This window comes from Xenopus laevis, chromosome 1L (genome assembly GCF_017654675.1).
Source record: "Xenopus laevis strain J_2021 chromosome 1L, Xenopus_laevis_v10.1, whole genome shotgun sequence".
In the NCBI taxonomy this organism is placed as follows: domain Eukaryota; kingdom Metazoa; phylum Chordata; class Amphibia; order Anura; family Pipidae; genus Xenopus; species Xenopus laevis.
The window spans coordinates 144,855,013-144,882,754 of record NC_054371.1 but is presented as its reverse complement, the minus strand read 5'-3'; the positions used below and the strand labels follow the sequence as shown (position 1 = coordinate 144,882,754).

Sequence of the window (27,742 nt, the reverse complement as noted above, 5' to 3'; positions counted from 1 at the left end):
ATATATATATATATACATACATACATATATATATATATATATATATATTTCCAAGTCTCTGCACTGAATCCAATATATTTAATTCTGGGTGCTCAGTCAATAATGAGTTTGAGACACTTGCTGCCATAAGTTTGTATGTTGGTGTTATTTATTATTGTTTTTATGCCACACTTCTACTTGAATCTTCTGGTGTAGGATAAAGGTCTCTCCAAAAATCATAGGATTTGACCAAATGGTTTCTCATGATCTCTCAAATAGTCGGTTTCCTAAGCTTCATTTTTAAGGGCTCAACCTATGCTGCATTAAGTATCCTAATAGAGTTAATTATCTTTAGCCACTTTAATCATAGTATCCTTTACAGATTCCTCTTCAGGAAATCTAACTGCGGGATATCTTGAGATAAGGGATAGCTAATGCTTTACCTGTGCCTTGAAGCATTTGGATTAATTTTCTGGGCCCTTTAGATAACACATAATTGATTGCTTTTAAACGTTTTTCTTGAAAATGTTGAATAAAGGTTAAATATTTTAAAATGGAGCTTTTAAAGCAATATTGTGACCTATTTATTACTATGATTTATTACTAAGATTTAGCATCTGTTTATTTCCCCTTTATCAGACAGTAGTTATTGATTTATGTTCACAAAACATTAATGCTACATGTTCTTATTTATGATTATCTACATCTGTCGTTTAACCTTTTAAATGCCACAGATCGTAGAATCTACGTTCTGTGGCAAAGGTACTTGAAATGCCACAGAACGTAGATTCTACGTTCTGCAGCATTTCCTGTTTCAGGAGCGGAGGAGCGGCTGTTAGAGCCGCTCGCTCCGTTCCTGCTCGATCCCCTGCCCCTAGGCAACGAGCAGAGCAGGGGATCGAGTGGCCCCTGGGGCGCGATCGCCCAGGGGCCCAAAAACAGCAGCAGGCACGTGTTACTTACGTGTCCTGCTGCTGCAGCCTGCACCGGATCGTCGATCTCCGCCCCCACAGCACACAGACAGGAACCACGAGGCAGATGTCTTCCAGGGGCTCTTCCTGATCGCCTGCAACAGTCTCCAGCGATTTTTTCAGGTTAGTGCAACAATTACACACACAAACACACCAACACACACTTATTACAGTAATACACACTTAGATTCACACTTACACACACTTACACATACATTTTTGGGGATTGGGGGGGTCACTTACACTCACTGCACTTACACACATGTGCACACGCACACACGCGCACATAACATGTAATTTACCATTTGTACACACGCACACGCACATACATGGCATTGTGGCCTTTTTTTTTTTTTTCTTATCGCATCGTTTCTTTTTTTGGCTGAAAAAAATGTTTTATTGCCATTACGCATAGCGTATTCGCTAACCGTACTGTGCAATACCTTTTGTATGTTATTTCGGTGATTATATTGCAATTTTGGGTATTTTGGTGCATTTTTAGCCATTTTATTGAATTTTTAGCCATTTTATTGCATTTTCAGCTCTGCATATATTGTGTTCACTTTTTTCTAGCCGTATAACCTGTTTGGCCCATCTAAAATATTCAAACTGTGATTCTGACAGCTGATAACACTAGTCTGGAAAAAAAACATTGATTTTTGTGGTTTTATTGGATTTTTTTGCATTTCACCCTTTACTGCCTTATTTTGTTTTGCCTTGTAAATTTTATCTACTATATATCCATTTGGGGGTCTCTGTGCGCCACATAGTTTGGTATATCTATGCATTTTGGGCATCAAAGTGTTCAGTAGACCTCTGGCGTTCATATTTAGGATGTTTTATGCTGATACGTTACAAAATGTGGGGCATATAATGGGGTAAAATTCAAGCTTTCTGACAATTTTCAGAAATTTGATAAAAACCGTTATGTTCAGCATTGCTTTGCAGTTTGGCAGTTTGCAGTAGAAACACTTATTTACCCATATTGGATTCGTCAGAATGTGTACTTTCTGAAAATATATGGTTTTCTGGGGTCTTTGTACTGTTAGGGGGGTCTAATGTCGCATAATACACACACCAGGTGCTTATATTGCAGCAGCCAGCGCGTCAGCTGTGAAAATGTATATACACTATTGTCATTTGGGGGTCTCTGTGCGCCACATAGTTTGGTATATCTATGCATATTGGGCATCAAAGTGTTCAGTAGACCCCTGGCGTTCATATTTAGGATGTTTTATGCTGATAAGTTACGAAATGTGGGGCATATAATGGGGTAAAATTCAAGCTTTGTGACGATTTTCAGAAATTTGATAAAAACGGTTACGTTCAGCATTGATTTGCAGTCTGGCAGTTTGCAGTAGAAACACTTATTTACCCATATTGGATTCGTCAGAATGTGTACTTTCTGAAAATATATGGTTTTCTGGGGTCTCTGTACTTTTAGGGGGGTCTAATGTCGCATAATACACACACCAGGTGCTCATATTGCAGCAGCCAGCGCGTCAGCCGTGAAAATGTATATACACTATTGTCATTTGGGGGTCTCTGTGCGCCACATAGTTTAGTATATCTATGCAAATTGGGCATCAAAGTGTTCAGTAGACCCCTGGCGTTCATATTTAGGATGTTTTATGCTGATACGTTACGAAATGTGTGGCATATAATGGGGTAAAATTCAAGCTTTCTGACAATTTTCAGAAATTTGATAAAAACCGTTATGTTCAGCATTGCTTTGCAGTTTGGCAGTTTGCAGTAGAAACACTTATTTACCCATATTGGATTCGTCAGAATGTGTACTTTCTGAAAATATATGGTTTTCTGGGGTCTTTGTACTGTTAGGGGGGTCTAATGTCGCATAATACACACACCAGGTGCTTATATTGCAGCAGCCAGCGCGTCAGCTGTGAAAATGTATATACACTATTGTCATTTGGGGGTCTCTGTGCGCCACATAGTTTGGTATATCTATGCATATTGGGCATCAAAGTGTTCAGTAGACCCCTGGCGTTCATATTTAGGATGTTTTATGCTGATAAGTTACGAAATGTGGGGCATATAATGGGGTAAAATTCAAGCTTTGTGACGATTTTCAGAAATTTGATAAAAACGGTTACGTTCAGCATTGATTTGCAGTCTGGCAGTTTGCAGTAGAAACACTTATTTACCCATATTGGATTCGTCAGAATGTGTACTTTCTGAAAATATATGGTTTTCTGGGGTCTCTGTACTTTTAGGGGGGTCTAATGTCGCATAATACACACACCAGGTGCTCATATTGCAGCAGCCAGCGCGTCAGCCGTGAAAATGTATATACACTATTGTCATTTGGGGGTCTCTGTGCGCCACATAGTTTAGTATATCTATGCAAATTGGGCATCAAAGTGTTCAGTAGACCCCTGGCGTTCATATTTAGGATGTTTTATGCTGATACGTTACGAAATGTGTGGCATATAATGGGGTAAAATTCAAGCTTTCTGACAATTTTCAGAAATTTGATAAAAACCGTTATGTTCAGCATTGCTTTGCAGTTTGGCAGTTTGCAGTAGAAACACTTATTTACCCATATTGGATTCGTCAGAATGTGTACTTTCTGAAAATATATGGTTTTCTGGGGTCTTTGTACTGTTAGGGGGGTCTAATGTCGCATAATACACACACCAGGTGCTTATATTGCAGCAGCCAGCGCGTCAGCTGTGAAAATGTATATACACTATTGTCATTTGGGGGTCTCTGTGCGCCACATAGTTTGGTATATCTATGCATATTGGGCATCAAAGTGTTCAGTAGACCCCTGGCGTTCATATTTAGGATGTTTTATGCTGATAAGTTACGAAATGTGGGGCATATAATGGGGTAAAATTCAAGCTTTGTGACGATTTTCAGAAATTTGATAAAAACGGTTACGTTCAGCATTGATTTGCAGTCTGGCAGTTTGCAGTAGAAACACTTATTTACCCATATTGGATTCGTCAGAATGTGTACTTTCTGAAAATATATGGTTTTCTGGGGTCTCTGTACTTTTAGGGGGGTCTAATCTCGCATAATACACACACCAGGTGCTCATATTGCAGCAGCCAGCGCGTCAGCCGTGAAAATGTATATACACTATTGTCATTTGGGGGTCTCTGTGCGCCACATAGTTTAGTATATCTATGCAAATTGGGCATCAAAGTGTTCAGTAGACCCCTGGCGTTCATATTTAGGATGTTTTATGCTGATACGTTACGAAATGTGTGGCATATAATGGGGTAAAATTCAAGCTTTCTGACAATTTTCAGAAATTTGATAAAAACCGTTATGTTCAGCATTGCTTTGCAGTTTGGCAGTTTGCAGTAGAAACACTTATTTACCCATATTGGATTCGTCAGAATGTGTACTTTCTGAAAATATATGGTTTTCTGGGGTCTCTGTACTGTTAGGGGGGTCTAATGTCGCATAATACACACACCAGGTGCTTATATTGCAGCTGCCAGTGCGTCAGCCGTGAAAATGTATATACACTATTGTCATTTGGGGGTCTCTGTGCGCCACATAGTTTGGTATATCTATGCATACTGGGCATCAAAGTGTTCAGTAGACCCCTGGCGTTCATATTTGGGATGTTTTATGCTGATAAGTTACGAAATGTGGGGCATATAATGGGGTAAAATTCAAGCTTTGTGACGATTTTCAGAAATTTGATAAAAACCGTTACGTTCAGCATTGCTTTGCAGTTTGGCAGTTTGCAGTAGGAACACATATTTACCCATATTGGATTCGTCAGAATGTGTACTTTCTGAAAATATATGGTTTTCTGGGGTCTCTGTACTGTTAGGGGGGTCTAATGTCGCATATTACACACACCAGGTGCTCATATTGCAGCAGCCAGCGCGCGTCAGCCGTGAAAATGTATATACACTATTGTCATTTGGTGGTCTCTGTGCGCCACATAGTTTGGTATATCTATGCATATTGGGCATCAAAGTGTTTAGTAGACCCCTGGCGTTCATATTTAGGATGTTTTATGCTGATAAGTTACGAAATGTGGGGCATATAATGGGGTAAAATTCAAGCTTTGTGACGATTTTCAGAAATTTGATAAAAACCGTTATGTTCAGCATTGCTTTTCAGTTTGGCAGTTTGCAGTAGAAACACTTATTTACCCATATTAGATTCGTCAGAATCTGTACTTTCTGAAAATATATGGTTTTCTGGGGTCTCTGTACTGTTAGGTGGTCTAATGTCGCATAATACACACACCGAGTGGTTATATTGCAGCAGCCAGCGCGTCAGCCGTGTAAATGTCTATACATATTGTCATTTGGGGGTCTCTGTGCGCCACATAGTTTGGTATATCTATGCATATTGGGCATCAAACTGTTTAGTAGACCCCTATGTTTATATTTAGGATGCTTTATGCTGGTAATGATACATGGACAATACGATGCTGGAAAGTTGAAGCTTTGAGGCAATTTCCAGATATTTCACCAAAACCGCCAAATTTGGCAAAGCCTTGCGACTCAGTAGTTTGGAGCAGAAAGGCATGGGTACCCATTTTAGATTCCGTAGAATGTGTACTTTCCAAAAATATATGGGTTTGGGGGTAAACATATATTTCTGTGTTTTTACCCCGCAAAAATGCAGTCAATGTGTTGATTTTTCATTAGCTGAAGTTACCCACGGGACTGTTTGTATGCGCTAACTTCATTTTGGGGCCTCTAAATGCCAGATACTTTGGTAAACTTATGAACAATGGCCACCAAAATGTTCAGAGGAACCCTGGCAATCATATTTAGGGTGCTTTTTCTTAGTACGTAATGACACATGGGTGATATGGTGCTGGGAAGTTGAAGCTTTGAGGCAATTTTCAGATATTTCACCAAAACCGGCAACTTTGGGAAAGCCTTGCGACTCGGTAGTTTGGAGCAATAAGGCATGGGTACCCATTTTAGATTCTGTAGAATGTGTACTTTCCAAAAATGTATGGGTTTGGGGGGTAAACATATATTTCTGTGTTTTTACCCCACAAAAATGCAGTCAATGTGTTGATCTTTCATTAGCTGAAGTTACCCACAGGACTATTTGTATGCGCTAACTTCATTTTGGGGCCTCTAAATGCCAGATACTTTGGTAAACCTATGAACAATGGCCACCAAACTGTTCGGAGGAACCCTGGCAATCATATTTAGGGTGCTTTTTCTTGGTGCATAACGATACATGGGTGATATGGTGCTGGGAAGTTGAAGCTTTGAGGCAATTTTCATATATTTCACCAAAACCGACAAATGTGGGAAAGCCTTGCGACTCAGTAGTTTGGAGCAGAAAGGCATGGGTACCCATTTTAGATTCTGTAGAATGTGTACTTTCCAAAAATGTATGGGTTTGGGGGGTAAACATATATTTCTGTGTTTTTACCCCACAAAAATGCAGTCAATGTGTTGATTTTTCATTAGCTGAAGTTACCCAGGGGACTGTTTGTATGCGCTAACTTCATTTTGGGGCCTCTAAATGCCAGATACTTTGGTAAACTTATGAACAATGGCCACCAAAATGTTCAGAGGAACCCTGGCAATCATATTTAGGGTGCTTTTTCTTAGTACGTAATGACACATGGGTGATATGGTGCTGGGAAGTTGAAGCTTTGAGGCAATTTTCAGATATTTCACCAAAACCGACAACTTTGGGAAAGCCTTGCGACTCAGTAGTTTGGAGCAGAAAGGCATGGGTACCCATTTTAGATTCAGTAGAATGTGTACTTTCCAAAAATATATGGGTTTGGGGGGTAAACATATATTTCTGTGTTTTTACCCCACAAAAATGCAGTCAATGTGTTGATTTTTCATTAGATGAAGTTACCCACGGGACTGTTTGTATGCGCTAACTTCATTTTGGGGCCTCTAAATGCCAGATACTTTGGTAAACTTATGAACAATGGCCATCAAAATGTTCAGAGGAACCCTGGCAATCATATTTAGGGTGCTTTTTCTTAGTACGTAATGACACATGGGTGATATGGTGCTGGGAAGTTGAAGCTTTGAGGCAATTTTCAGATATTTCACCAAAACCGACAACTTTGGGAAAGCCTTGCGACTCAGTAGTTTGGAGCAGAAAGGCATGGGTACCCATTTTAGATTCAGTAGAATGTGTACTTTCCAAAAATATATGGGTTTGGGGGGTAAACATATATTTCTGTGTTTTTACCCCACAAAAATGCAGTCAATGTGTTGATTTTTCATTAGATGAAGTTACCCACAGGACTATTTGTATACGCTAACTTCATTTTGAGGCCTCTAAATGCCAGATACTTTGGTAAACCTATGAACAATGGCCACCAAATTGTTTGGAGGAACCCTGGCAATCATATTTAGGGTGCTTTTTCTTGGTGCGTAACGATACATGGGTGATATGGTGCTGGGAAGTTGAAGCTTTGAGGCAATTTTCAGATATTTCACCAAAACCGACAATTTTGGGAAAGCCTTGCGACTCAGTAGTTTGGAGCAGAAAGGCATGGGTACCCATTTTAGATTCGGTAGAATGTGTACTTTCCAAAAATATATGGGTTTTGGGGGGTAAACATATATTTCTGTGTTTTTACCCCACAAAAATGCAGTCAATGTGTTGATCTTTCATTAGCTGAAGTTACCCACGGGACTGTTTGTATGCGCTAACTTCATTTTGGGGCCTCTAAATGCCAGATACTTTGGTAAACTTATGAACAATGACCACCAAAATGTTCAGAGGAACCCTGGCAATCATATTTAGGGTGCTTTTTCTTAGTACGTAATGATACATGGGCGATATGGTGCTGGGAAGTTGAAGGTTTGAGGCAATTTTCAGATATTTCACCAAAACCGACAATTTTGGGAAAGCCTTGCGACTCAGTAGTTTGGAGCAGAAAGGCATGGGTACCCATTTTAGATTCAGTAGAATGTGTACTTTCCAAAAATATATGGGTTTGGGGGGTAAACATATATTTCTGTGTTTTTACCCCACAAAAAATGCAGTCAATGTGTTGATTTCTCAGTAGCTGAAGTAAAGTCCTGATCAATTTGGATGTGCTAACTTCATATTGGTGTCTCTAAATGCCAGATACTTTGGTAAACCTATGCATAATGGGTATCAAACTGTTCAGTGGACCCCTGGCAATCATATTTCAGGTGCTTTTTCTTGGTACCTAATATAGTTTGGGATATGCGGAGCAGCAAAATAAAACCTTTGAAATGATTTTTCAGAATTTTGAATTTTTTTTTGAAAAACCGCTATTTTCAGACAAGCTTTTATGTTTGGTAGTTGGGAGTAGAGAGACATAGTTACCCATTTTGTAATCGGCAGAATGTGTACTTTTCAAAAATGTATGGTTTTCTGGGGTAAACCTACGGTTTCAGGATTTTTTGCCTTGGAATCTAAAGCATGCCGTTTTCTGCCTTAGTGCTTTCAAAATTTGGTAATATACTGCCGGGAGTTTTTGCTGTACAGAAATCCTAAATCTCCCTAAAACTATACATATCTGGTATTGGCACGTTCGAGAGACATAAGGCTTTCCAAATCAGTTGGATTATCATCCCTAAAATGAAATATTTTTCTGGTATAAATTGATATACGATGAAAAATGGTAATTTTTCATTTTTTTTTGGTATTTAGCACTATAAATTTTTTTGCACAGGTGGAAATACATGAAAACTCCGGCAGATTTAGAAAGCTCAGTTTCTACCGAAAAAAACAATGTATAGTTTTCCTAGGTAAACTATAGGTTTCCCCTCAGAAAATGCCCCTAAAGTGAGAGAGCACAAAATGTTTCAAAAACGGCTGGCATTTCGCGTAACCAAAATGTGAAATTCTGCTGGCACTTAAAGGGTTAAGTCTCATTAACAGAAACGTTATCATGAATGGGAAACAAACAGTGTCGGACTGGGCCGGCGGGACACCGGGAAAAACCCCGGTGGGCCCCGGGCTCTTGTGGGCCCCGCCGGCCCAGATCCGCTATTTAGTGGGGCGGCGCGACCCCACTTTGTTTGGGGTCGCGGTAGAATACAATGGCTGCGCATGCGCACAAACGCGGCGCCGCGCGCATGCGCACAAACGCGGCGCCGCGCGCGTGCGCACAAACGCGGCGCCGCGCGCATGCGCACAAACGCGGCACCGCGTTTGTGCGCATGCGCACTAGCCCCCCTGCAGCACTCCGGAGCGGCAGTGGCGGCTGGAGGGGGCCCTGGGGCAGTAGCCCCGGTGGGCCCCATGCCTCCCAGTCCGACCCTGGAAACAAAACATTAGATTCAAAGATGTGACAATACATATTTTATAGTGATTTAAAGGGAGTGATGTTTCTTCATTGTACCCTATATAAAGAACTGTCAAAAGAGTTGTTGGAAGGCTGCTATGGGTTACTGCTGCGAGGCATATTTTGTCCATTTTGCCGTAAAACTTTTTACCAAGTGAAATACTACAGTACATTTAATACATTTCAAATAACATTACTAGTATGAAAATAAAATAACTTTTTTATATCATTATAAACAAGACCACATGTATAATGAACATGCATTTATTTTTGCATAAGTTTCTATGACTTTTTAAGATGAAAGTTCTTTTCTCCCTGCAGGAGAATCAGAAGCTTAGAAAGGATCTGCTGGAGGCACAGACAAGTATTTCCTTTCTCCAGAGTGAGTTAGATGCACTAAAAAGTGACTATGCAGATCAGACCCTGAGCTCTGAAAGGTATTTTGCAACTTTATTACTTTTAAGAAAAAGTTAATAAGGTGTAATAAGGTATTTGTCAATGAAATAGATACTACTATGTTTTTGTCTTCCAGAGACATGGACATTATCAGGGGGTACACAGATGAACGAGATAACTTGGCAAGACAAATAGAAATATTACAGTATGTTTTCATGTTCCTTTTTCATGTATGCATATTATGGCTGTGAAATGTAAATCAGTATTTTCTGCTCTCAATCAGTTATTCAGATAACATTTAGGGCCTGACTTATTAAGCCACGATTAATTCTGATCGAAAAAGTTTATTATGTGAAAAAACTGTGACAATTACGAATACGAAAATACTCTACCAAAAACATGTAGACGTCAATGGCAGATGTCCCTTACAGCAACTGGAAGATCTTTCTTTGAGTCGTGGTTTTAGAGGTTATCAGATATTTTTGACGCTGGCTTTTGTGCGACAGTATGAAAAAGCCACAGTTTTTGCAACTTTTTGGTGACTTTTCCCATTCCTGCTTTCTCAGACTTTCTAATAACTTTCATGAAATTCATGGTGTAACAGAAAGTGAGTTTAGAAGTGGTTTCTTAATATCCCCTTCTGTGCTTCCCTTACCTTCCACTATTGACATTCTTTTTTGGTCTCCATGAATCCTCAAACAATACCATGTGGATAGCATAGTGTTGTTACAGAGAAACAGCTTTGTGCCTCTTTTATTTTATAGTGTCTCTTACCTGCTAAAATGATGGATAGACCGTTTTTTTTTACAGAGAAACACAAAGTAGGCCTCTTCTAGCTGTATAACAGTTTTCCTACATTTTTAGTGGATGCAGTACGCCAGAGTTCCCCATCCAGTGGCTTGTGAGCAACATGTTGCTTCCCAATCCTTTGGATGTTGCTCCCAATGGCCTCAAAGCAGGTGCTTATTTTTCAATTCGAGGCATTGAGGAAAGTTTTGGTTGCATAAAAAACTGTTTTATTGCCAAAAACTGAGCCTTTTCTAGTCTGTCAGTCCACAAAAGGGCTACTAAATAGCAAATCATATACTTTATTTGGCACCTCTAGGAGCTTTTTTCATGCTTGTGTTGCTCCGCAACTTTTTTTACATTTGAATGTGGCTTAGGGGTAAAAAAGGTTGGGGACCCCTGGAGTAAGCTATGCCCTTAGACACTAAAAACTCAGTTCAGTTTGATATGGATATCAGACACAGAATATCATTTTAGATACTGAAAGCACAGAAACTTAGATTGGCCATGGTCAGTAAATTGTCCCTAAATTAACTTAATTTGCATTTGCAAGGTAAAAGACCCATAAAGGTGTCATCTGGGCATACATTTACATGCACTTTAGTTGTTTGAGGTTGAGCTGGCACAACATTGAGCACCTTAGGTGAAACACTCAATCGGTTCTAACTGCTTGGCCAAGGTATTTTGTGGATGGATCCTTTGTGTCCGAGAATGCCGCACCATACACCGGTGTCAGCCTAACAAGTATACACAGGAGTTAACTGATGCAGAAAAATCTCATGCCAAATGCAGATATAATCAGCCATGTATAAGGGCCTTTATATTTTTTTTGGTAGCATTCAACATTTCTCCTCCTTTATTCCAACACAGAGTATCATATCTACTCAGCATGTGAAAACAAAATTGTAATGAAACTAAAAATGTACACTTCAGTTTGCCTTCTTTTTTTTTCGATTATAGAACAGCAAATCGAAAGCTGCATGACAGTAATGATGGGTTGAGAAATGCCCTGGAGAACAGCTTGATCAAGTACAATAGATCATTGGTATGTCTGACATGTAGCCATGCGCTGCTTTTCATATAGAAATAATGATGAGCTCACTGTGCAAAAACTGCTGCACAACAAAGTGAAAGGGAGCGGATCTGCTGTGCTGTGTGATCTGTAGGGACAACTCATCATTAAACACACAGCTACCATGTTTAAATAATCTTTTTTTCTAAAGGGAGTGTCAAAAATGGGCATCTTATGCTGTTGAAATAGTATTTCTGAATCCAGACTTTTCGAGTGAGCTCTGCTAATGTCTGTGGTTACTGGCCATGGTTGAGTGTTATAAGATGCTGAATGGGAAGCCAAGGCATCATTTTCATGTCATTGATGTCTGCGCTTCTGTTCCTGTGTTTACATCACTTTACGCTGCACACGGATGCAAACAGTGTGTTGGTGGGCACCTAGGCCTGTATTAAGCCTTGACTGTTGATGATCCAGAACCAAGCTCTAGAATCTAGAATATTTCAAAATTCATTGATTTAAATAAATCAAGGACTGTTTTAATAAGCATTTAAAAGAACAGTAACACCAAAAAACTGAAAATGTATCAAAGTAATTAAAATATAATGTACTGTTGCATTGGTTAAACTGGTGTGTTGGCTTCAGAAAGATTACTATAGTTTATATAGACAAGCTGCTGTGTAGCCATGGGAGCAGCCATACAGGCTGAGAAAAGGAGAAAATACAAAGGTTATATAGCAGCTAACAGTTAAAACACCTTTGTATTGGACAGGGCTTATCTGTTATGTGCTGTGTAACCTTAATTTTTGGTGTCCCTGAGGTGATGGAGCAAAGCCTTTTTACATCTTCTACCCAAAGCAAAGCCCCCATTCCATCCCATAGCAATATCACCCATGACGTTGGCTTCTAATCAAACTGGATCACTCAATACATGTACATTATACATTAGCTTAGGATATGGTAAATAAACTGTTGCATAGCCTGTGTTTATGTATTTTTATGCATTTTTGGCAGCACATATAAACACAAGTATCATAGCTGAAATGATTTATTATGTTTATCTCAGATTACAATATTAAAATTGCGCAGTTATTCTATCTTTGCACTGATGCAATGTAGAACATATCCAGTGTAAAACAATATAGATGACTTCTAGAAGACACGTGATAAAACATGTATGTTATATGCCTGATTTAGACACATGCTCCTTTCTTTCAGCGTACAATTAATACATCTCCTGGAAGCACAATTTCCCGAAACAGCCCAAAACTTAATAGGTGCACTTCTCCATATGACAGGTACAGTCTGTTTTCTCAGCTTGTATTTTCCATTACATTTTTTCCAAACTGTTCAATTCTGTTTCAACAAATTCATATTTTGAAGAAAATTTGCCTGGTTACAAAACATTAAAAATGTTCCATGAATTCAAATGAGTCTGAGATATGTTGTATCAAAATAAGCTGTATGCTGCTCTCTGCTATATATATATATTCTCAACGTTTCGGCTCTAGAACTCGAGCCGTCCTCAGGAGGAAGGCTCGAGTTCTAGAGCCGAAACGTTGAGAATACATTTGTTTTTTTCACTTCATAAAGCCCTGGGTGGTGTGGTTTTTTCAAATTGCCTAATATTATGTTCATCTGAACCTGCACACAGGCATTGATTTGTTTTTTGCTGAGTGCACCAACACGAGGTTGCTGTGTATATATATATATATATATATATATATATATATATATATTTGTTTAGAGTATAGATGCACACCAGGATTTTGGAAAAAGTTAAAAAATACTTTTATTTAAAAGATTATTAAAACATAGAGCAGGTCAACGTTTCGGTCTTCATTTAAGACCATTGTAAAGACCTAAGTAAAAATCCTGGTGTGCATCTATACTCTAAACAAATATATATATATATATATATATATATATATATATATACAATTTTTGTATGAAAAGCACATTTAGAGAGCACCTTGGTATACTTTTGTTGTTTTGAATGGTGTGCTGAAACAATAGTTGAACTATAACTATATATATATATATATATATATATATATATATATATATATATATATATATATATATATATATATATATATATATATATATGTGCATGCACTTAATAATTATATGTTCAAGTTTAAATACCAGGGGTACAGTATAACATGATAAAAACATAGTAAATGATGGTGCATATTTTCTATGGCTAAAGCTGAAATTCCTAAGTAAGCAGTCTTCCAGGGAAAGCAATCTGCACATCTTTGTTTTATGAGAATCATCCATACTGCTATTTGCAAAAGTAGCTGTGAGCTCTTACCACTGGTGCAGTCATGTATCCTTTATATCTTTCTTTATCAGCATGTCACAATGTTTTGTAACCATCTATCTTTGGTTGTAAAAACACTACTCTCTCTAGAATATTTTGATGTTAAAATTATTAATAATGATGTGTATAGGGAAATCAATCCTCTGATTAGATCTTTTACCAGTAACAGCCTAGTAATTATTCACAGGAACAGCTTACCAGCATCCCTTCTCTCTCGTGCATATAAATAGTAAAGCATCTCCGCACATTAGTGACAAGTATTTGCTTATGTGTTTAATTTATCATTAAAGCAGAAAATGTTTTCTTGACAGGTCTCCTCGCTCGTCATACTTAGATGAAGACTATGATTCTTTAGCAGTGTGTGATCCCATGCAGAGAATGAACGGTGAAGTTGACAGCTTGCCTGAGAGCTGCTTAGACAGTGGTTTATCCACTCTGAGAGACTCCAATGAGTATGATTCAGAAGCTGAATACCGCCCACCCAGGATTTGCCAAAGGTCACGCTTTCCACATGATAGCTATGGCGGTGATGCGTCTGATACAGATGTAAGCATCACAGATTTCCTTGTGGATAAACAATACAGACTAATTGCTCCCTGTCATAAGAGTATGTAACTGAATAAATTGTAGCTTTTGGGACATTAGCACACTGCCTGATTGCATATGCCTCAGGGTTGTTGATGGAACAAAAGGATACTGTTTATTGCATCAAATATTAATGTTGTACTCTGTTCTGAAGTCATAACATATCTGTTTATAGTACATTATTTAATAGGTAAAATCAAATGAATCATTTAATATTGCTGCACTAGCAGAGTTCTGCATCTGTTTTTAAAAGAGTACATACATTTTTTATATCAAAGTTGGCATAGGGCAAGATGTCACATGGTGTACCATGTGACTTGTGCTCTAATAAAATTCAGTCACTCTAAAGATGGGCATTCCCGATCGATATCTGTCCAAAAGTTGGGCAGGGTAAAAAATCCGGTCGGATTGCGGCCACAATACGACGGGATACCCTGCCCAACTTTTGTCGCCAAATGACATCTCCCTGTGTATGGCCACCTTTACTGCTATGCTGCAAGTTAGAGTGATATCAACCCCTCCCTTCCCACCCCAACAGCCTAACAACAGAACAATGGGCAACCAGATAGAAGCTACTTGACACCTCTGCTGAAGGATTCATTTGCATTGCTAAAAGTCAGAAATGAGAAATTCAGCTTTTTCCTGCTTTGATGCTACTCTCATGTCTACCACTAGATTGGGATCAAGATTTGGGTTGTATTGAAGTACAATTAGAAGGGGAGAAACAACAACTGTCTCAAAGTTGTTCCATCCTGAAGTGATGGCTCCTTCTTAAAGCTCAGAATCAGGCACAATGATCTTATATGATTGCCTATATTGCAGCTAAAAAAATAAATTTGTTGGTTCAAGAATAAAATTATAAATGGTAGATAATGGTAGAGTGAATTAATCTAATGTAAACAGTGTAATTTAGAAATAAAAAGTAAACAATCATGACAGAATCCCTTTAACTGAAGGTGAATGAGCTACTTGTGATACACCAGGGTTTGGCAGCTTACTTGCCACTGTTGTCCTAGCCTAACATTCTGTTACATTCCAATATACCCATCTGCAGTGGGGTCAAATTTTCCAGACTATATACATTTTATAGCTCAGAAATAAACTATATACAAGAAATAGAAGGGGGCATTACTAAAGGATTATAGGTTTATAGTGGAAGAGTGGCATACTCTAAAGTGAAATATGTTACTCACTTGTTGTTGGATATGATGAGCTCTTATTATCACATGGGATTGTAGGGGCACCCCAATACCAACATACACACAAGATATAGACTAATCAACACTAGAATATGGTGAAAGGTCACTGTTCTTTATTTAGGGGTTAATACATCAAAAAAAAAATCTTAGCCACAGGTCTCCTTAGCCCAAGAGCTACCATTACAATCGCAACCATCCACCCTGATTTGGTGTCATTTACCCCCTATATAAAATCAACAATAAAAAAAAATCATAACACTAACATTGTAGGGGGTGCAGGGGCGGTAGCATGTTCCAGGTAATACAGGTCCCAAGAGACCAGGAACCTATCAGATGCTGGTATTTTTACCACCCCTGACCTCACCTCCCACACCTGCAGCTAATAATCCCCTACCAAACACACCTACTTACTACTTAAAGGAAAGGAAAACTATACCCCCAAAACGAATACTTAAGCAACAGATAGTTTATATCAAATTGAATGACATATTAAAGAATCTTACCAAACTGGAATATATATTTACATAAATATTGCCCTTTTACATCTCTTGCCTTGAACCACCATTTCGTGACTCTATCTGTGCTGCCTCAGAGATCACCTGACCAGAAATACTACAACACTAACTGTAACAGGAAGAAGCGAGGAAGCAAAAGGCAGAACTCTGTCTGTTAATTGGCTCATGTGACCTTACATGTGGTTTGTATGTGTGCACAGTGAATCTTATGATCTCAGGGGGCGGCCCTTATTTTTTAAAATGGCAATTTTCTATTTATGATTACCCAATGGCACATACTACTAGAAAAGTATATTATTATGATAATGGTTCATTTACATGAAGCAGGGTTTTACACATGAGCTGTTTTACTCAGTATCTTTTAATAGAGACCTACATTGTTTGGGGGGTATAGTTTTCCTTTAACTTGCCTCCACAATCACATGACGCCTTTCACCTAATCTGCTCGGCCCTTTCCAGTCACCTTTTATAGGTGCTTAGCTTCATACTATGACCTACTGCATTTTCTGTATTGAGCTAGAATTATACTTCACTATACTGGTATAGTTTGTACAAAAGATATGCATCTTTTGTTCAGTTTAAAATGCTTCCATGCCCCTGGACTAGAGGCTTTCAGTACTGTTCGGTTCAAAAGACCCTTTGCAGTTAGGCAGCACTTAGCTCAATAATGATATATAGATGTAATCCCACTACTTTGAGCCCATGTAGAGGATAAGCCCACGCTAAGCTCTGCTCTGATATTATATTACTCTCTCATAGGTTCCAGAAATCCGAGATGAAGAATCCTATGCGCCTGATACAGGTGGTACTCATGAGTGGAAGCCATCAAATCCTGTTAGCAGGAGCAGCTCAGGGGCATCAACATCAAGAAAATGTATCTCTGCATTGTCTGTAAATGTAACCAGTGTAAGCAGAGGCACACTTATATTTTTAGCAACATATTATTTTTGTACATATATTTTATAAGTGATCATTTTTCTAACAGCTTTTTTCCCTGTAGCACAATATCGTGTTATGGAGTGGGGGGAATGTAAGGTAGGGGAAAGGTGGAGTTAGAAAGAAAAAAATGTTTTGCAGTCTGGTGATCTAGCCTGTCCAGTTAGAATAATGTTTTATACACAGGCAATAAAAAACACTCCAGACCCACCCTCCATCTGCTATCCCCTCTAATGCAGCTCCTAACAGTGTACAGTGTACCACAGACTCACAGGGTGCTCATCCTCCAGCATCCCAGCCGTATTCATTCCTCTCAAGCACAAGGTGGCACTCCGGTTAAAAGAGCAGTAATTCATTGCAACAGGTTGTTATACAACAGGGCCTGACGTGATTAAGGGCGCCATGCCCAAAATATTCCAGGTCCGGTTGTCTAACAGCCTGTTGCAATAAACTACTGCAGTGATATCCTTAAAGTCCTTAAAGTGCAGCTATCCAGCTGCCAAACTACTGTGTAAGATGTTTTTTGCATGTCTGTTGACATTTTTTCCAATTCGCAAAGCTTGTTTATATTAAAGGACAAGTAAGACTTTCATTTTAAAATTCCCTAAAATTCCTTTTTTTATTTTAAAATCCCCTAAAATTACTATAAATACTCCCTCCATTGCATCTTATGTTTTTTTCTTTATTACAAGCAGCTGAATGGCATCTGTTTTAGCCACTCCTTTGTCTAGTATGAAGCCTCTGAGCTCTCCTTTTCTCTCTGACTATTAAGACCTCAAAAGGTGCCTACTGGCATGCCTGATTGATTTCTATTGGAGCAGAGGCAGCCACCTCTTTAAAGTATTCATAGTTCATAGTATTCATTAAGGTCTTAATAGTCTGAGAGAGAGAAGGATAGATCAGGAGAGCTCAACTTTCTGCATTTTATAAATGTGTATCAGGAGGAAGTTGATTTCCCGATATGGAACAAGAGGAAATATGCAGGGTCTTTACCCAGTTTTCTATTTAAAATGTTCCCTGATAAGGCAATAATATGAGTCCAGTAATTACTCAAGAGAGGGCAGTCCTAAAGGATGTGAAGTATGGCGATCCTATCTTTCTACATCACATATCTGAAGTTTGGGGGAAAAACTTCTAAGTTTGGAGGGGATGGGATAATACCACCATTAAAATTTTGTAATTCATTTGTTGAAAGACAGACATTTTTGTATAAGCTGTACCTCCAGGAGTAGATGAAGTGTAGATGTGTAAAGTCCACTACTTTTTGGAACATTTATATACTATATAGATATTGTGTCAGTGGGAGTTGATAAAAGAGCATAGCAATTTGTGCCCCCCAGGGCACTTAATCACCCATGATTATGTGTAGGGCCAATGGAGATACTGATCCTTTTTTAAATAAATCTACAAGAAGCAATATTTTTATACTATTTTTGGTGGCCCTTGTGGAGTTTTCCGAGTGCCTAGATGCCCCCCTGTTTATTTTGCGATTGTTAATATGAACTGTAACAGTTAATAGCTTTCATTGGTGCAAGTTTTTGTGATTGCCTGAAGAACGGATCTCAGTAGTTTTAAAGTTGTTGATTTGTGTAGGAATGATGGATTCCTGGAATACTTCCTGTAACATCTGTTAAAGAAGAAATTGAATGAGCGTGGGTAAACCTGTCTGCCTACATGTGTGATTACATCAACAAACAGAGCTCTGAATACATGTTAGCTGTTTGGTTCCAAATCCCATAACTTAAGGAAGCCAAACAGATATTTGCTGAATTTTCCTATAAACAATACAGGCATGTTGTAAACCAGATGGCACAGTGCCATTGACATTACAAATGTGGTTTCATTTTATACAGTGCACTCACTCCATTATCTGCTTCAATAGCAAATTTGCCCCTTTATATATTAATAGTAAGTTTCACATTTAATTGTATATATTTTCTCTTTTATCTCAGGCAGAAAATGTTGACAAAGTGCCTAAATATCCACATGCAGAGAAGGCATATAAGATTGTTTTGGCTGGAGACGCAGCTGTTGGAAAGTCAAGCTTTCTGATGAGACTTTGTAAAAATGAGTTCAGAGGAAACACAAGTGCCACTTTAGGTATGTGTTAGTATACATCTACCTGTTGCTGTCACCTATACTTTGTCTTTCTATTCATGTCTCTTGATATCTCTAGCCATAATCTTTTGTTTGCACTGTACCTATTGATTGGTGTAACTTATGTTTCCCTGCCCATTACCATTTCTTTATGAATACACTGTTTTTTGCCTGCAGTATTTATTTTGACCATCTATATATTATCTATCTGTCTTTTTATTCAGAATTGAGTAAAGTGCAGTAAGTTTGTGTGTGTTTATGGTTAAACATTCCAACATCTCCCAACACTGAGCTACTATTCCCTATCCTTTCTTTCTTTCCTTTTCTTGTAAATCCCATTTAACTTGATGCTGCCATAATGTATTACTCTACATTTGAACCTCCCACAAAAGTTAGCAACTTCAAAGGCTTAGCTTCAAACCCTATCCACTAAGTTGGGCAGGCTTATTTCATGTGACAATGGGAGGCAGACTTATCAAGGGTCGAATTTCAAATTCATGTTTTTTTTTTAACTTACATGAATTTGATTTTACTTGAAATTCGAATGGGGATATTTATTAAAAGAATTTAATATGTAAAACTTGGACTAATTTTACCGACCTGAAAACTCGAATCTAATTCAATTCGAATTTGACCAAATTCTATTTGAGTTGTTTCTCAGAAATAAACTCGAATGTCAGTAAGGCAAAAAACTCTAATCGAGTTTGGATAATTCCCTAGTTGAATTTGACAGTTTTGACCATAAAAAAAATTTGAATTCTCAATTCGACCCTTAAAGGAGAATTCAACCCTTAACTAAAAAAAACCCTACCCTACGTAGACCCCCCTCCTTCCGCCCCCCAGTCTAGCTGCTAACCCGTGGAAATGCCCCTAACTTTTTGATTACCCCTCGGTGCAGATTCAGGGATCACTGTTCACGGCAGCCATCTTCCAGGTCTTCATGTCTTCTTCCGGTGCTTTGGCAATTTCAAAGTTTTAAATGTGGGCCTGTCCAGCTTGATGAACAGGATTTACAGATTACTATATAAGGGCTCCTTTTCTATGGTTCTGAGGGGCACTAGTTTCTCATACTTTACTAGCTGTTTAACAGAAATAATATACAGTGTATATTTCCACTAACTTACTAATTACTTCCTGCTGTACACTAGGGAATTAGGGATCATAATTACATTGTTATTCCCATTGGTAGAGTCTAATCAAAATATGCAAATATGTTCATATAAATGTTAATGTTATGACAATATAAACGTACATTTAAATGTTGTCTAATTTTCCAGTTATTTATCTTGTACATTCTTTGGCTTCTTTTGGCATTCCACTGAACCAGCTTTAAGTCTAAATTTACATCTGTACCTTACAAAAGATCATAATAAGGAAAAAGATCTTATTATTGGTTTGCTATCTGTGACCCCCCCCCTTTGCAAGAGTTTTTCTTTTAAAAATTATGAAAAAATTTGCTTCTTTCTGAAAGATTCAAGATTTCTGCAGATTAGCAGTGTTTGTACAGGCACTGAGCTTCAGTTTGTTTCCCTTCTGTTTTCATGTCACTTGCTGACGTTTCACTTACTCACGTTTACATCATAAATATTAAGCTTCATTAGAACTCTCAGAAACTAGAAGTGTGTTAACAGCCATTATATATTTTTTTCTTAAAAGGAGTTGATTTTCAAATGAAGACGTTGGTTGTTGATGGAGAGCCAACAATCTTGCAGCTTTGGGACACAGCAGGTCAAGAAAGGTATTGTATATTTTATATTATTCTTAATTGACATAAGGATTCTATGTAGAGCTGTACACAGAATTATTGGGCTTTAACAAGCCATTGGTTCATTGATTTTGAATGCTGTGAAAGTGGGCTGTTGCATTTAGGGAAGCTTATTGTTCCAAGGTTTGCAATAACTATGGCATGAAAGCGACCACAACAGAAAAGCAAGCTCAGGTGATTAAATTTGGGCCTTTCTCCATTGTAGAGAAACTTCCAAGCTACTACTAATGCTCTAGCAAGTTAGTTTTTGTGGCAATTACTTGATATAAATGTGTGTGTGTTTATCTGTTTATTTTGCTTCTTTAGTTAAGCTCTGTGCTGTACCAATAGCATTAATTACAGACAAATACAGCAGTGAGCTCCACTCTCTCTGTTTTGGAATGTTACAACATTTTTTGTAAGTAGACTTAGGCAGTTACCTAATGTGTTTATTAATCTATTTATTTATTATTTATTTACACATTCCCTTGTGTTTACAAGATAATTGCTAGGCAATGAAAGGGAAAGGGTTTTAAGTCTCACTGGTGTCTTGTATTTGCTCCTTAAATAAATAGGCCTAGCCAAATAAAAGCCTATTCAGCCTAGTACTCCATCGTGTAAGGGCACTCAAGATAAAACAATAGGGAATATGTATTCTCCTAAATGTGTTAATTGCTAGGAGCAATAGCATCACTTACCTCCAATGGACAGATTAGGAATTGCAGTTAGGAAGGTATTTAAGAACAGGCTCTATGAAGATTTGCACCTCTGAGTTGGCACATTCAGGCATCTGTGCCCTATTTATACAGAAAAGGAGAAAAGCAGCATGCCCCTGAATCGCCCTGAATCTACAACTTAATTTTTAATATCAGTATTTATTACCTGCCCAGTGAATATGGGGAGGTGATACATGAAAGGTAATAAATGAACCCTTAACTCTACCTCTCGTAGTAATTAATTCCCTGTCTTAAGGTGGCCATACACGGAGAGATCCACTCGTTTGGCAATGTCGCCAAACGAGCCGAACTCTCTCCCCGATATGCCCACCTTAAGGTGGGCAATATGGGGCTCATCCAATCGTGGGCCCTAGGGCACAACGATTGGATCCTAAAAATGGCTAACGGGTGGTCGGATCGCAGGAATGCATCAACGAACAAATGTGGAGCGATCCGGCGGGATTTTTTGTCCCGTCCGATCGACATCTGGCCGACTTTCGGCCAGATATCGATCGGGGAGGCCCGTCGGAGCGCCCCATACACGGGCCAATAAGCTGCCGACTCGGTCTGTCGGCTTTTATCGGCCCGTGTATGGTTCCCTTTACTCCCATCCCAGCACCAGTAGGTATGTTGGTGGCTTAAGGACCCCTGTAACATATTCATGCATTCAAGCACTCAATTTCACAAGCACACGTTGAAGCAACAATGGTCTTAAAAGTATGGGTTTTAAAAGTGAAACAAAAATTATAATTGAAATAGCACTTCAGATATTACTATTTGTTAAGTGGCAGCCAACAATTACATACAGGTTTAAGAAACTTGCAGCAGTTTGATGTAACATGATAAGTAGCTCCTTAATGATCCTTTATTTAAATATCTAGAATTTTAGATACTTTTTTGTTCAGATTTATGATTGTTGCCCAGATTCATTTCTAAAATGTGAATAAGTATCATTTAATTTTATTTTTAGATTTAGGAGCATTGCAAAATCCTATTTTAGAAGAGCTGATGGTGTTCTGCTTCTATATGATGTAACGTGTGAGAAGAGCTTCCTGAATGTGAGGGAATGGATAGACATGATTGAGGTAACAATGCATTTAATTCTTTCATTGTTAAAATTGTCATCAGAAAATAAATTACATTTTGTGTTCTGAATGCTGGGCCGAAATGTTTCCACACATTACATTATTTCTATGGAGATTTTTAATGCATTGAGAGAAGAGTTTATGTTGTAAGATATGTCAGTGAAAACTCTTCAGGATTATTTGTTTCATGTAAATTAAATGAAGCAATATGTAAACAGATTTTTCTATTCTAATATATATATACTGTAAATATGTTTATACAGCAGTGGTTGGAACTAGCATTCTTTTATTGCCAGTAATGAGGTTTTTGTATTTATAAGAATCCTTAAATAATACAAGAGTGAAAGGAGACTCTTCTGAGATGTTTAAAAGAGAATAGGCGGTATATAGTAAAATCAGAATTATATTTGGAATATAATAATTATATTTGGATTATATTTCTGTCATTTGCCTGGCAACAGCTACTTTTAGGGACTGTGCTCCTTAGTTTTAGAAGCTCCCACTGGACTCTGTGCTTTGCAATGAATACTGGATAAAATATCTGGTGCTGAGTGCAGAGACCAGTGCCAGGACTCCAAAATGCAATTACAAAGATGTCCTATTTTATGGCCTTTTTTCCACTTTTCACAGTGTGTTTGATTTTTTAAATAAGGACTATAGCCTCAAAATAAGTGGATATTGTATATCTTAGAGGGCAAGTGCAATTGCCCATAGCAATTATCAGACCTTTCATGTTCTAATGGGTAGTAAACTGATCAAACTGATTGTTGATTGGTTGTTATGTGCAATTTAGCACCTATCTTTGTAAATGAGCCCTCAGGTGTGAATGAAAGTAGGTCCCTTGTGAATTAACATTAGGGAAAATATCCAGAGATAGCACAGAGTAAAGGCCCCCAGGCAGGTTTAAAATTTCCATCGGATCGAGGACTTCATCGGTTCGTTGATGCGGCCCTCGATCCGACCACCCATACACTGTGATCCAATCGTTGGGCCCTAGGGCGTGCGATCGGTTCAGCCTGATATCGCCCACCAAAGTCATAGTTTGACCTACTGTGACAGTTTCTTCAGCCTCTTGAAAGTTCCCCTGCATTAACAACCAGTACTTCCCTGGCACTGCATTAGTAAGTAACCGGAAGATTTTATCTAACAGGATGCTACTAGTGAAACCATTCCCATCATGATGGTTGGAAATAAAGCAGATCTCAGACAGCTAATGGCGGAACAAGGGAATATATGTGTGTCAACAAACTATGGAGAAAAGCTATCCAGGGTAAGTGTTCATCTAGAATGGCTGCTCACATGTTTTGATTGTGTGCAATTCAGCATCACCGTTTCTTTTCCAACAACAAACTTATAGTCACAAAAAAAGCTCTCATTAGTGATACTTAGGATCTATTCCTATAAAGGCTGTAGCTGATATCAGAGTATCTCAGTTATTTTCAACACTTCACAGTCAGAAATTAAACATTTATAACAAATGTCAAGGGATTCTTACTGGATAAAGTGCAGCTTATTCTATACATGAAAATATAGTACCATTAGTAACTGTGCCCAGAAGGTGACACTCACTGAAAGAGTTTGGTGTCCAATACACACACAACAAATACCCAGTATACAAGTATTTCTATATATCATTATGTGATCCATACTTCAGCAATCCAGTGTAATCTTTCTGCAGCTAAATACACACGCATTCATATTCATGAATGCACTAAACTGTTGCAATTTATAAAGAATGCAATTATAATGGGAATAACTTCTCAGTTTAGCCTAGCCACAGTTGGAAGCTTATCGGAGACACATTAAAGCAATTTATAAGATATAGGTATAGCATTTTCTTTCTGACAATTGCACTTGTTATGACCTATTTCAGTTTTTAATGAAGTGGATCTTTTTATATATTTTTTTCTTTATATAGACATATGGTGCTTTGTTCTGTGAAACCAGTGCCAAAGAAGGATCAAACATTGTTGAGGCAGTTCTTCATCTTGCTCGGTAGGTACCCTGGATGTTACTTGTGAAGGGACAGTTGCAGAACAGTGTTCCTGCAATGGGATACACAAGAAAATAAATAGTGGAAGTATACATTGATTTGTCAATCCATACAGATCAAATTATGTGCTGCTAGTGGAGTGTTAAATTTATGATGTTTTGTCATTGTGGTTTCAAATTCAGGATTAACTTTGTATCATGGATGTAACTAGGGGATGTGGCTATTATCCAAAATAGCCAATTAGCAAAAAAGGACAATGAAAGGCTTTGTGGGGGTGTCAAATGTTAGTGATTGTATTGATTTACCTGAAACCCTGGGCCTGTGCTCCTATCAGCAGAAAATGGCACCGGCAGTGCATACTGGTATAACCCCGGGCAGGTGCAGTTTTCCGCTGATAGGAGCACTAGCCCAGGGTTTCAGGTAAGTCAATACAATCACTTGGGGATGCCTAGCAGTTGGCACCCCCTAGTGCACAAATCCTTTCCTTCTCTTTTAAGGCAATGGCACACGGGGGGGGGGGGGGGTCATCAGGTAATTTTGTCACCAAGCCTGTATTCAGATTTGGGCATCAAAGGCTTTGGATCACATTGCGTGCAGTTGTGGGTCAGACAATTATTGCTTGAAAATGCTCAGGGACAAACTTCTGACCCACAGATGCACCCATGGGTTCAGCCGACTACATTAGAAAATAAAAGGAGCAATTCTATTTGTCTGTTGAGCTTCCAATTGCTTGGGCAACAAACAGTGGCGTAATTAAATGTTACTCGGCCCCAGAGCAAATTAAATTCAGGACCTTACATTTTGATAAGTTTGCTTATGTTAAAATTGCTCATTAATAAGGACCTCTACACTCCTGCCCCCCCCCTACAGCCGCAGGGTCTGCTTACTCTATAGTTATGCCACTGGCAAAAAAGCACCCTGAATCACCTTTGTGACATCGGCCTTATACAACAGGATACAAAAATACACAGAAAAATATTTGTCAGGATACACAACAGTAAATATTAGTCATATATGTCAGTTTGCATGTTTTTGCACTTCGTCCCCTCCCCTGCAAGTAGCAAAACCTGTATGATATGAAATTATATTCAGAATGCAGAAATTATGAATTCATAAAGTCATATACAAAATATAACTATCCATTCACGTTGGTACACCAGGAGGCATATAGGTGATTTATGTATCAGTATAAATCACCTTGTTTAGGGATAGTCTTATGGGAGAAAGTATAAGATAGCTCCTTCAGTTGTGCAATTAAGCGCAAGCCACACTTTTGTCATTGCACAATCTTGCTTTTCGTTCAGTTCTTCATTGATTCTCTGTATTATATTAGCACCAACTTCTCTAGCGAAGGTGATTAAATGGTCAGCTGCAATAAGGATGAAAGGTAGGCTTCTCTGCAGGACTCAGAAATTTGTAGTTCAGCAGCAGGTAACTTGTGGCAATTGTCAAACAACAGTTGCTGTCGTTCTCAACCAGCCCCGGGTGCTTGATGATAAAAGCAGAGTTGTAATTCAACAGTTGCTGGAGAGCAGCAGGTTTCTTATACCTGGCTTAGATGGTGTATTACTGCAAACTCACATCTCTTTTTATTTCTTTCTTTAGAGAGGTGAGGAAGCGATGTGACAACGAAGATGACAGGGGTTCCGTTACCAATCTTTCTGCCGCGATTAGCAAAAAACCAGCCCAAATGAAAAACTGCTGTAATGTCTAGACTTTCCTGTTCTCAACAAATTAGCCTTCTAGTGCCATAGAATGTCACTTGCGACAGCATTTAGATTGTACATAAGCAATACCTGCCATTTCTGCTGCTTTCTCTTATCTTTTTCCAGCCGTATACACTACGCTTTGGCTTGTGTTTTCTGCATACAGTACACCTTTTGGACGCACGGGCAATACAACTGATAATAAATATTCTAAGTATTTCCCAGCTTCATGTGCTGTTTCAAAGTGCTTGTGATCGCTCTCTTTTTTTTTTTTACATCTATTATTTATAAGTGTGACTTTATAAGCTTCTTGGTTTTGTGCAAATAACTATTTGGGTTCCCAAGTAATATGTGAAAGTCTTTCAATTTTTTTTAAATTACGAGATCCATCTCACGCATAATTTATTAAAGTCATTTGTTTTGTTGAAATTTGTTTTGTTTTTTATTTTATGGTATTACTAAACTGCTCAAAGTTCACACACAAGGACTTTTTGTTTAATGTTATAAAATAACAATTTATTCAAGTAATCATAATGGGCCAATCATAGTGAAATCGTATAAAATCCCTTGCCCTACAAATGTAAAAACAAGTGCATGCAAAAAGTTCCTGGGGTGCTAAATATTGGTTCTGATTGGCTATTGGTAGCCCATATGTGAACTGGCAGCCTATAGGAGTCTCTGGCAGTACACCTGGTTTTTATGCAACCAAAACTTGCCTCCAAGCCTGGAATTCAAAAATAAGCTCCTACTTTCAGGGAAGTGGGAGTAACATCCAAGGGGTTGGTGAGCAGCATGTTGAACCACTGGTCATGGCAACAGCAGATGCTCAGATGCAGTAACATTTGACAGAATCTGGCACGTTAAGGGTGAATGTATAGAAAAGGGTAAATATCTCACCATGACGCTTGAGCTTTCACGTTCTATGCTAAATTGTTATGTAGGAAAGCTGTGGGCAAGGGCATTAATTATACCTATATATTATCTCTGTCAGCAGACTCCTATCTAAATATGTATAAATTGTTCCCTTGTAGAGCCTCTGCTTCCAGGTTTTGCATCTTTTTACATTTGTGTGATGAATATTGTGCAGGGCAAGTGACTTTATTGCTAATCTACATACTGGATAAAAATGAACTTTTGCTCAAGAGATCCCTTCATAGGGTAAAACTGAGGATCATTCTATTTGTCTTTTGAATTTTGGTTGTACAATCCCTGCTTGTTTTCTGAAAGGAAATGCTACTACCCCTGTAGTACAACAGTGACTAAAAGTGGCCATACACTTTCTGATTCGTTCATTTGGCAACCTCACCTGATTTGGCCACCCAAGTGCAGGGCCAAATCACATACATTGAGGCCCATTGGGGGTAGTCAGATAAAGAGCACATCAATTCAATGATACGTTCTCACCAATTTTTGTCCATTTGTGGGCCCTATAGATGGGTGAT

At 38.4% G+C, this 27,742-nt stretch overlaps 1 protein-coding gene across 1 annotated transcript in view; it reads left to right on the top strand.

Moving 5' to 3' along the window:
- The window catches only part of MGC147600.L (RAS and EF-hand domain containing L homeolog), a 54,362-nt gene extending 27,633 nt beyond the window's left edge, over positions 1-26,729 (top strand). The window contains exons 6-17 of the mRNA XM_018242302.2: positions 9,529-9,644; positions 9,740-9,808; positions 11,350-11,434; positions 12,617-12,696; positions 14,036-14,270; positions 16,783-16,929; positions 18,912-19,059; positions 20,713-20,794; positions 22,487-22,601; positions 23,752-23,871; positions 24,520-24,596; positions 26,200-26,729. Coding sequence (XP_018097791.1) covers positions 9,529-9,644; positions 9,740-9,808; positions 11,350-11,434; positions 12,617-12,696; positions 14,036-14,270; positions 16,783-16,929; positions 18,912-19,059; positions 20,713-20,794; positions 22,487-22,601; positions 23,752-23,871; positions 24,520-24,596; positions 26,200-26,308 — 1,383 coding nt within the window. The 3' untranslated portion in view covers positions 26,309-26,729. The remainder of the gene's footprint in view (positions 1-9,528; positions 9,645-9,739; positions 9,809-11,349; positions 11,435-12,616; positions 12,697-14,035; positions 14,271-16,782; positions 16,930-18,911; positions 19,060-20,712; positions 20,795-22,486; positions 22,602-23,751; positions 23,872-24,519; positions 24,597-26,199) is intronic.
- The last annotated feature ends 1,013 nt before the right edge of the window (positions 26,730-27,742 follow it).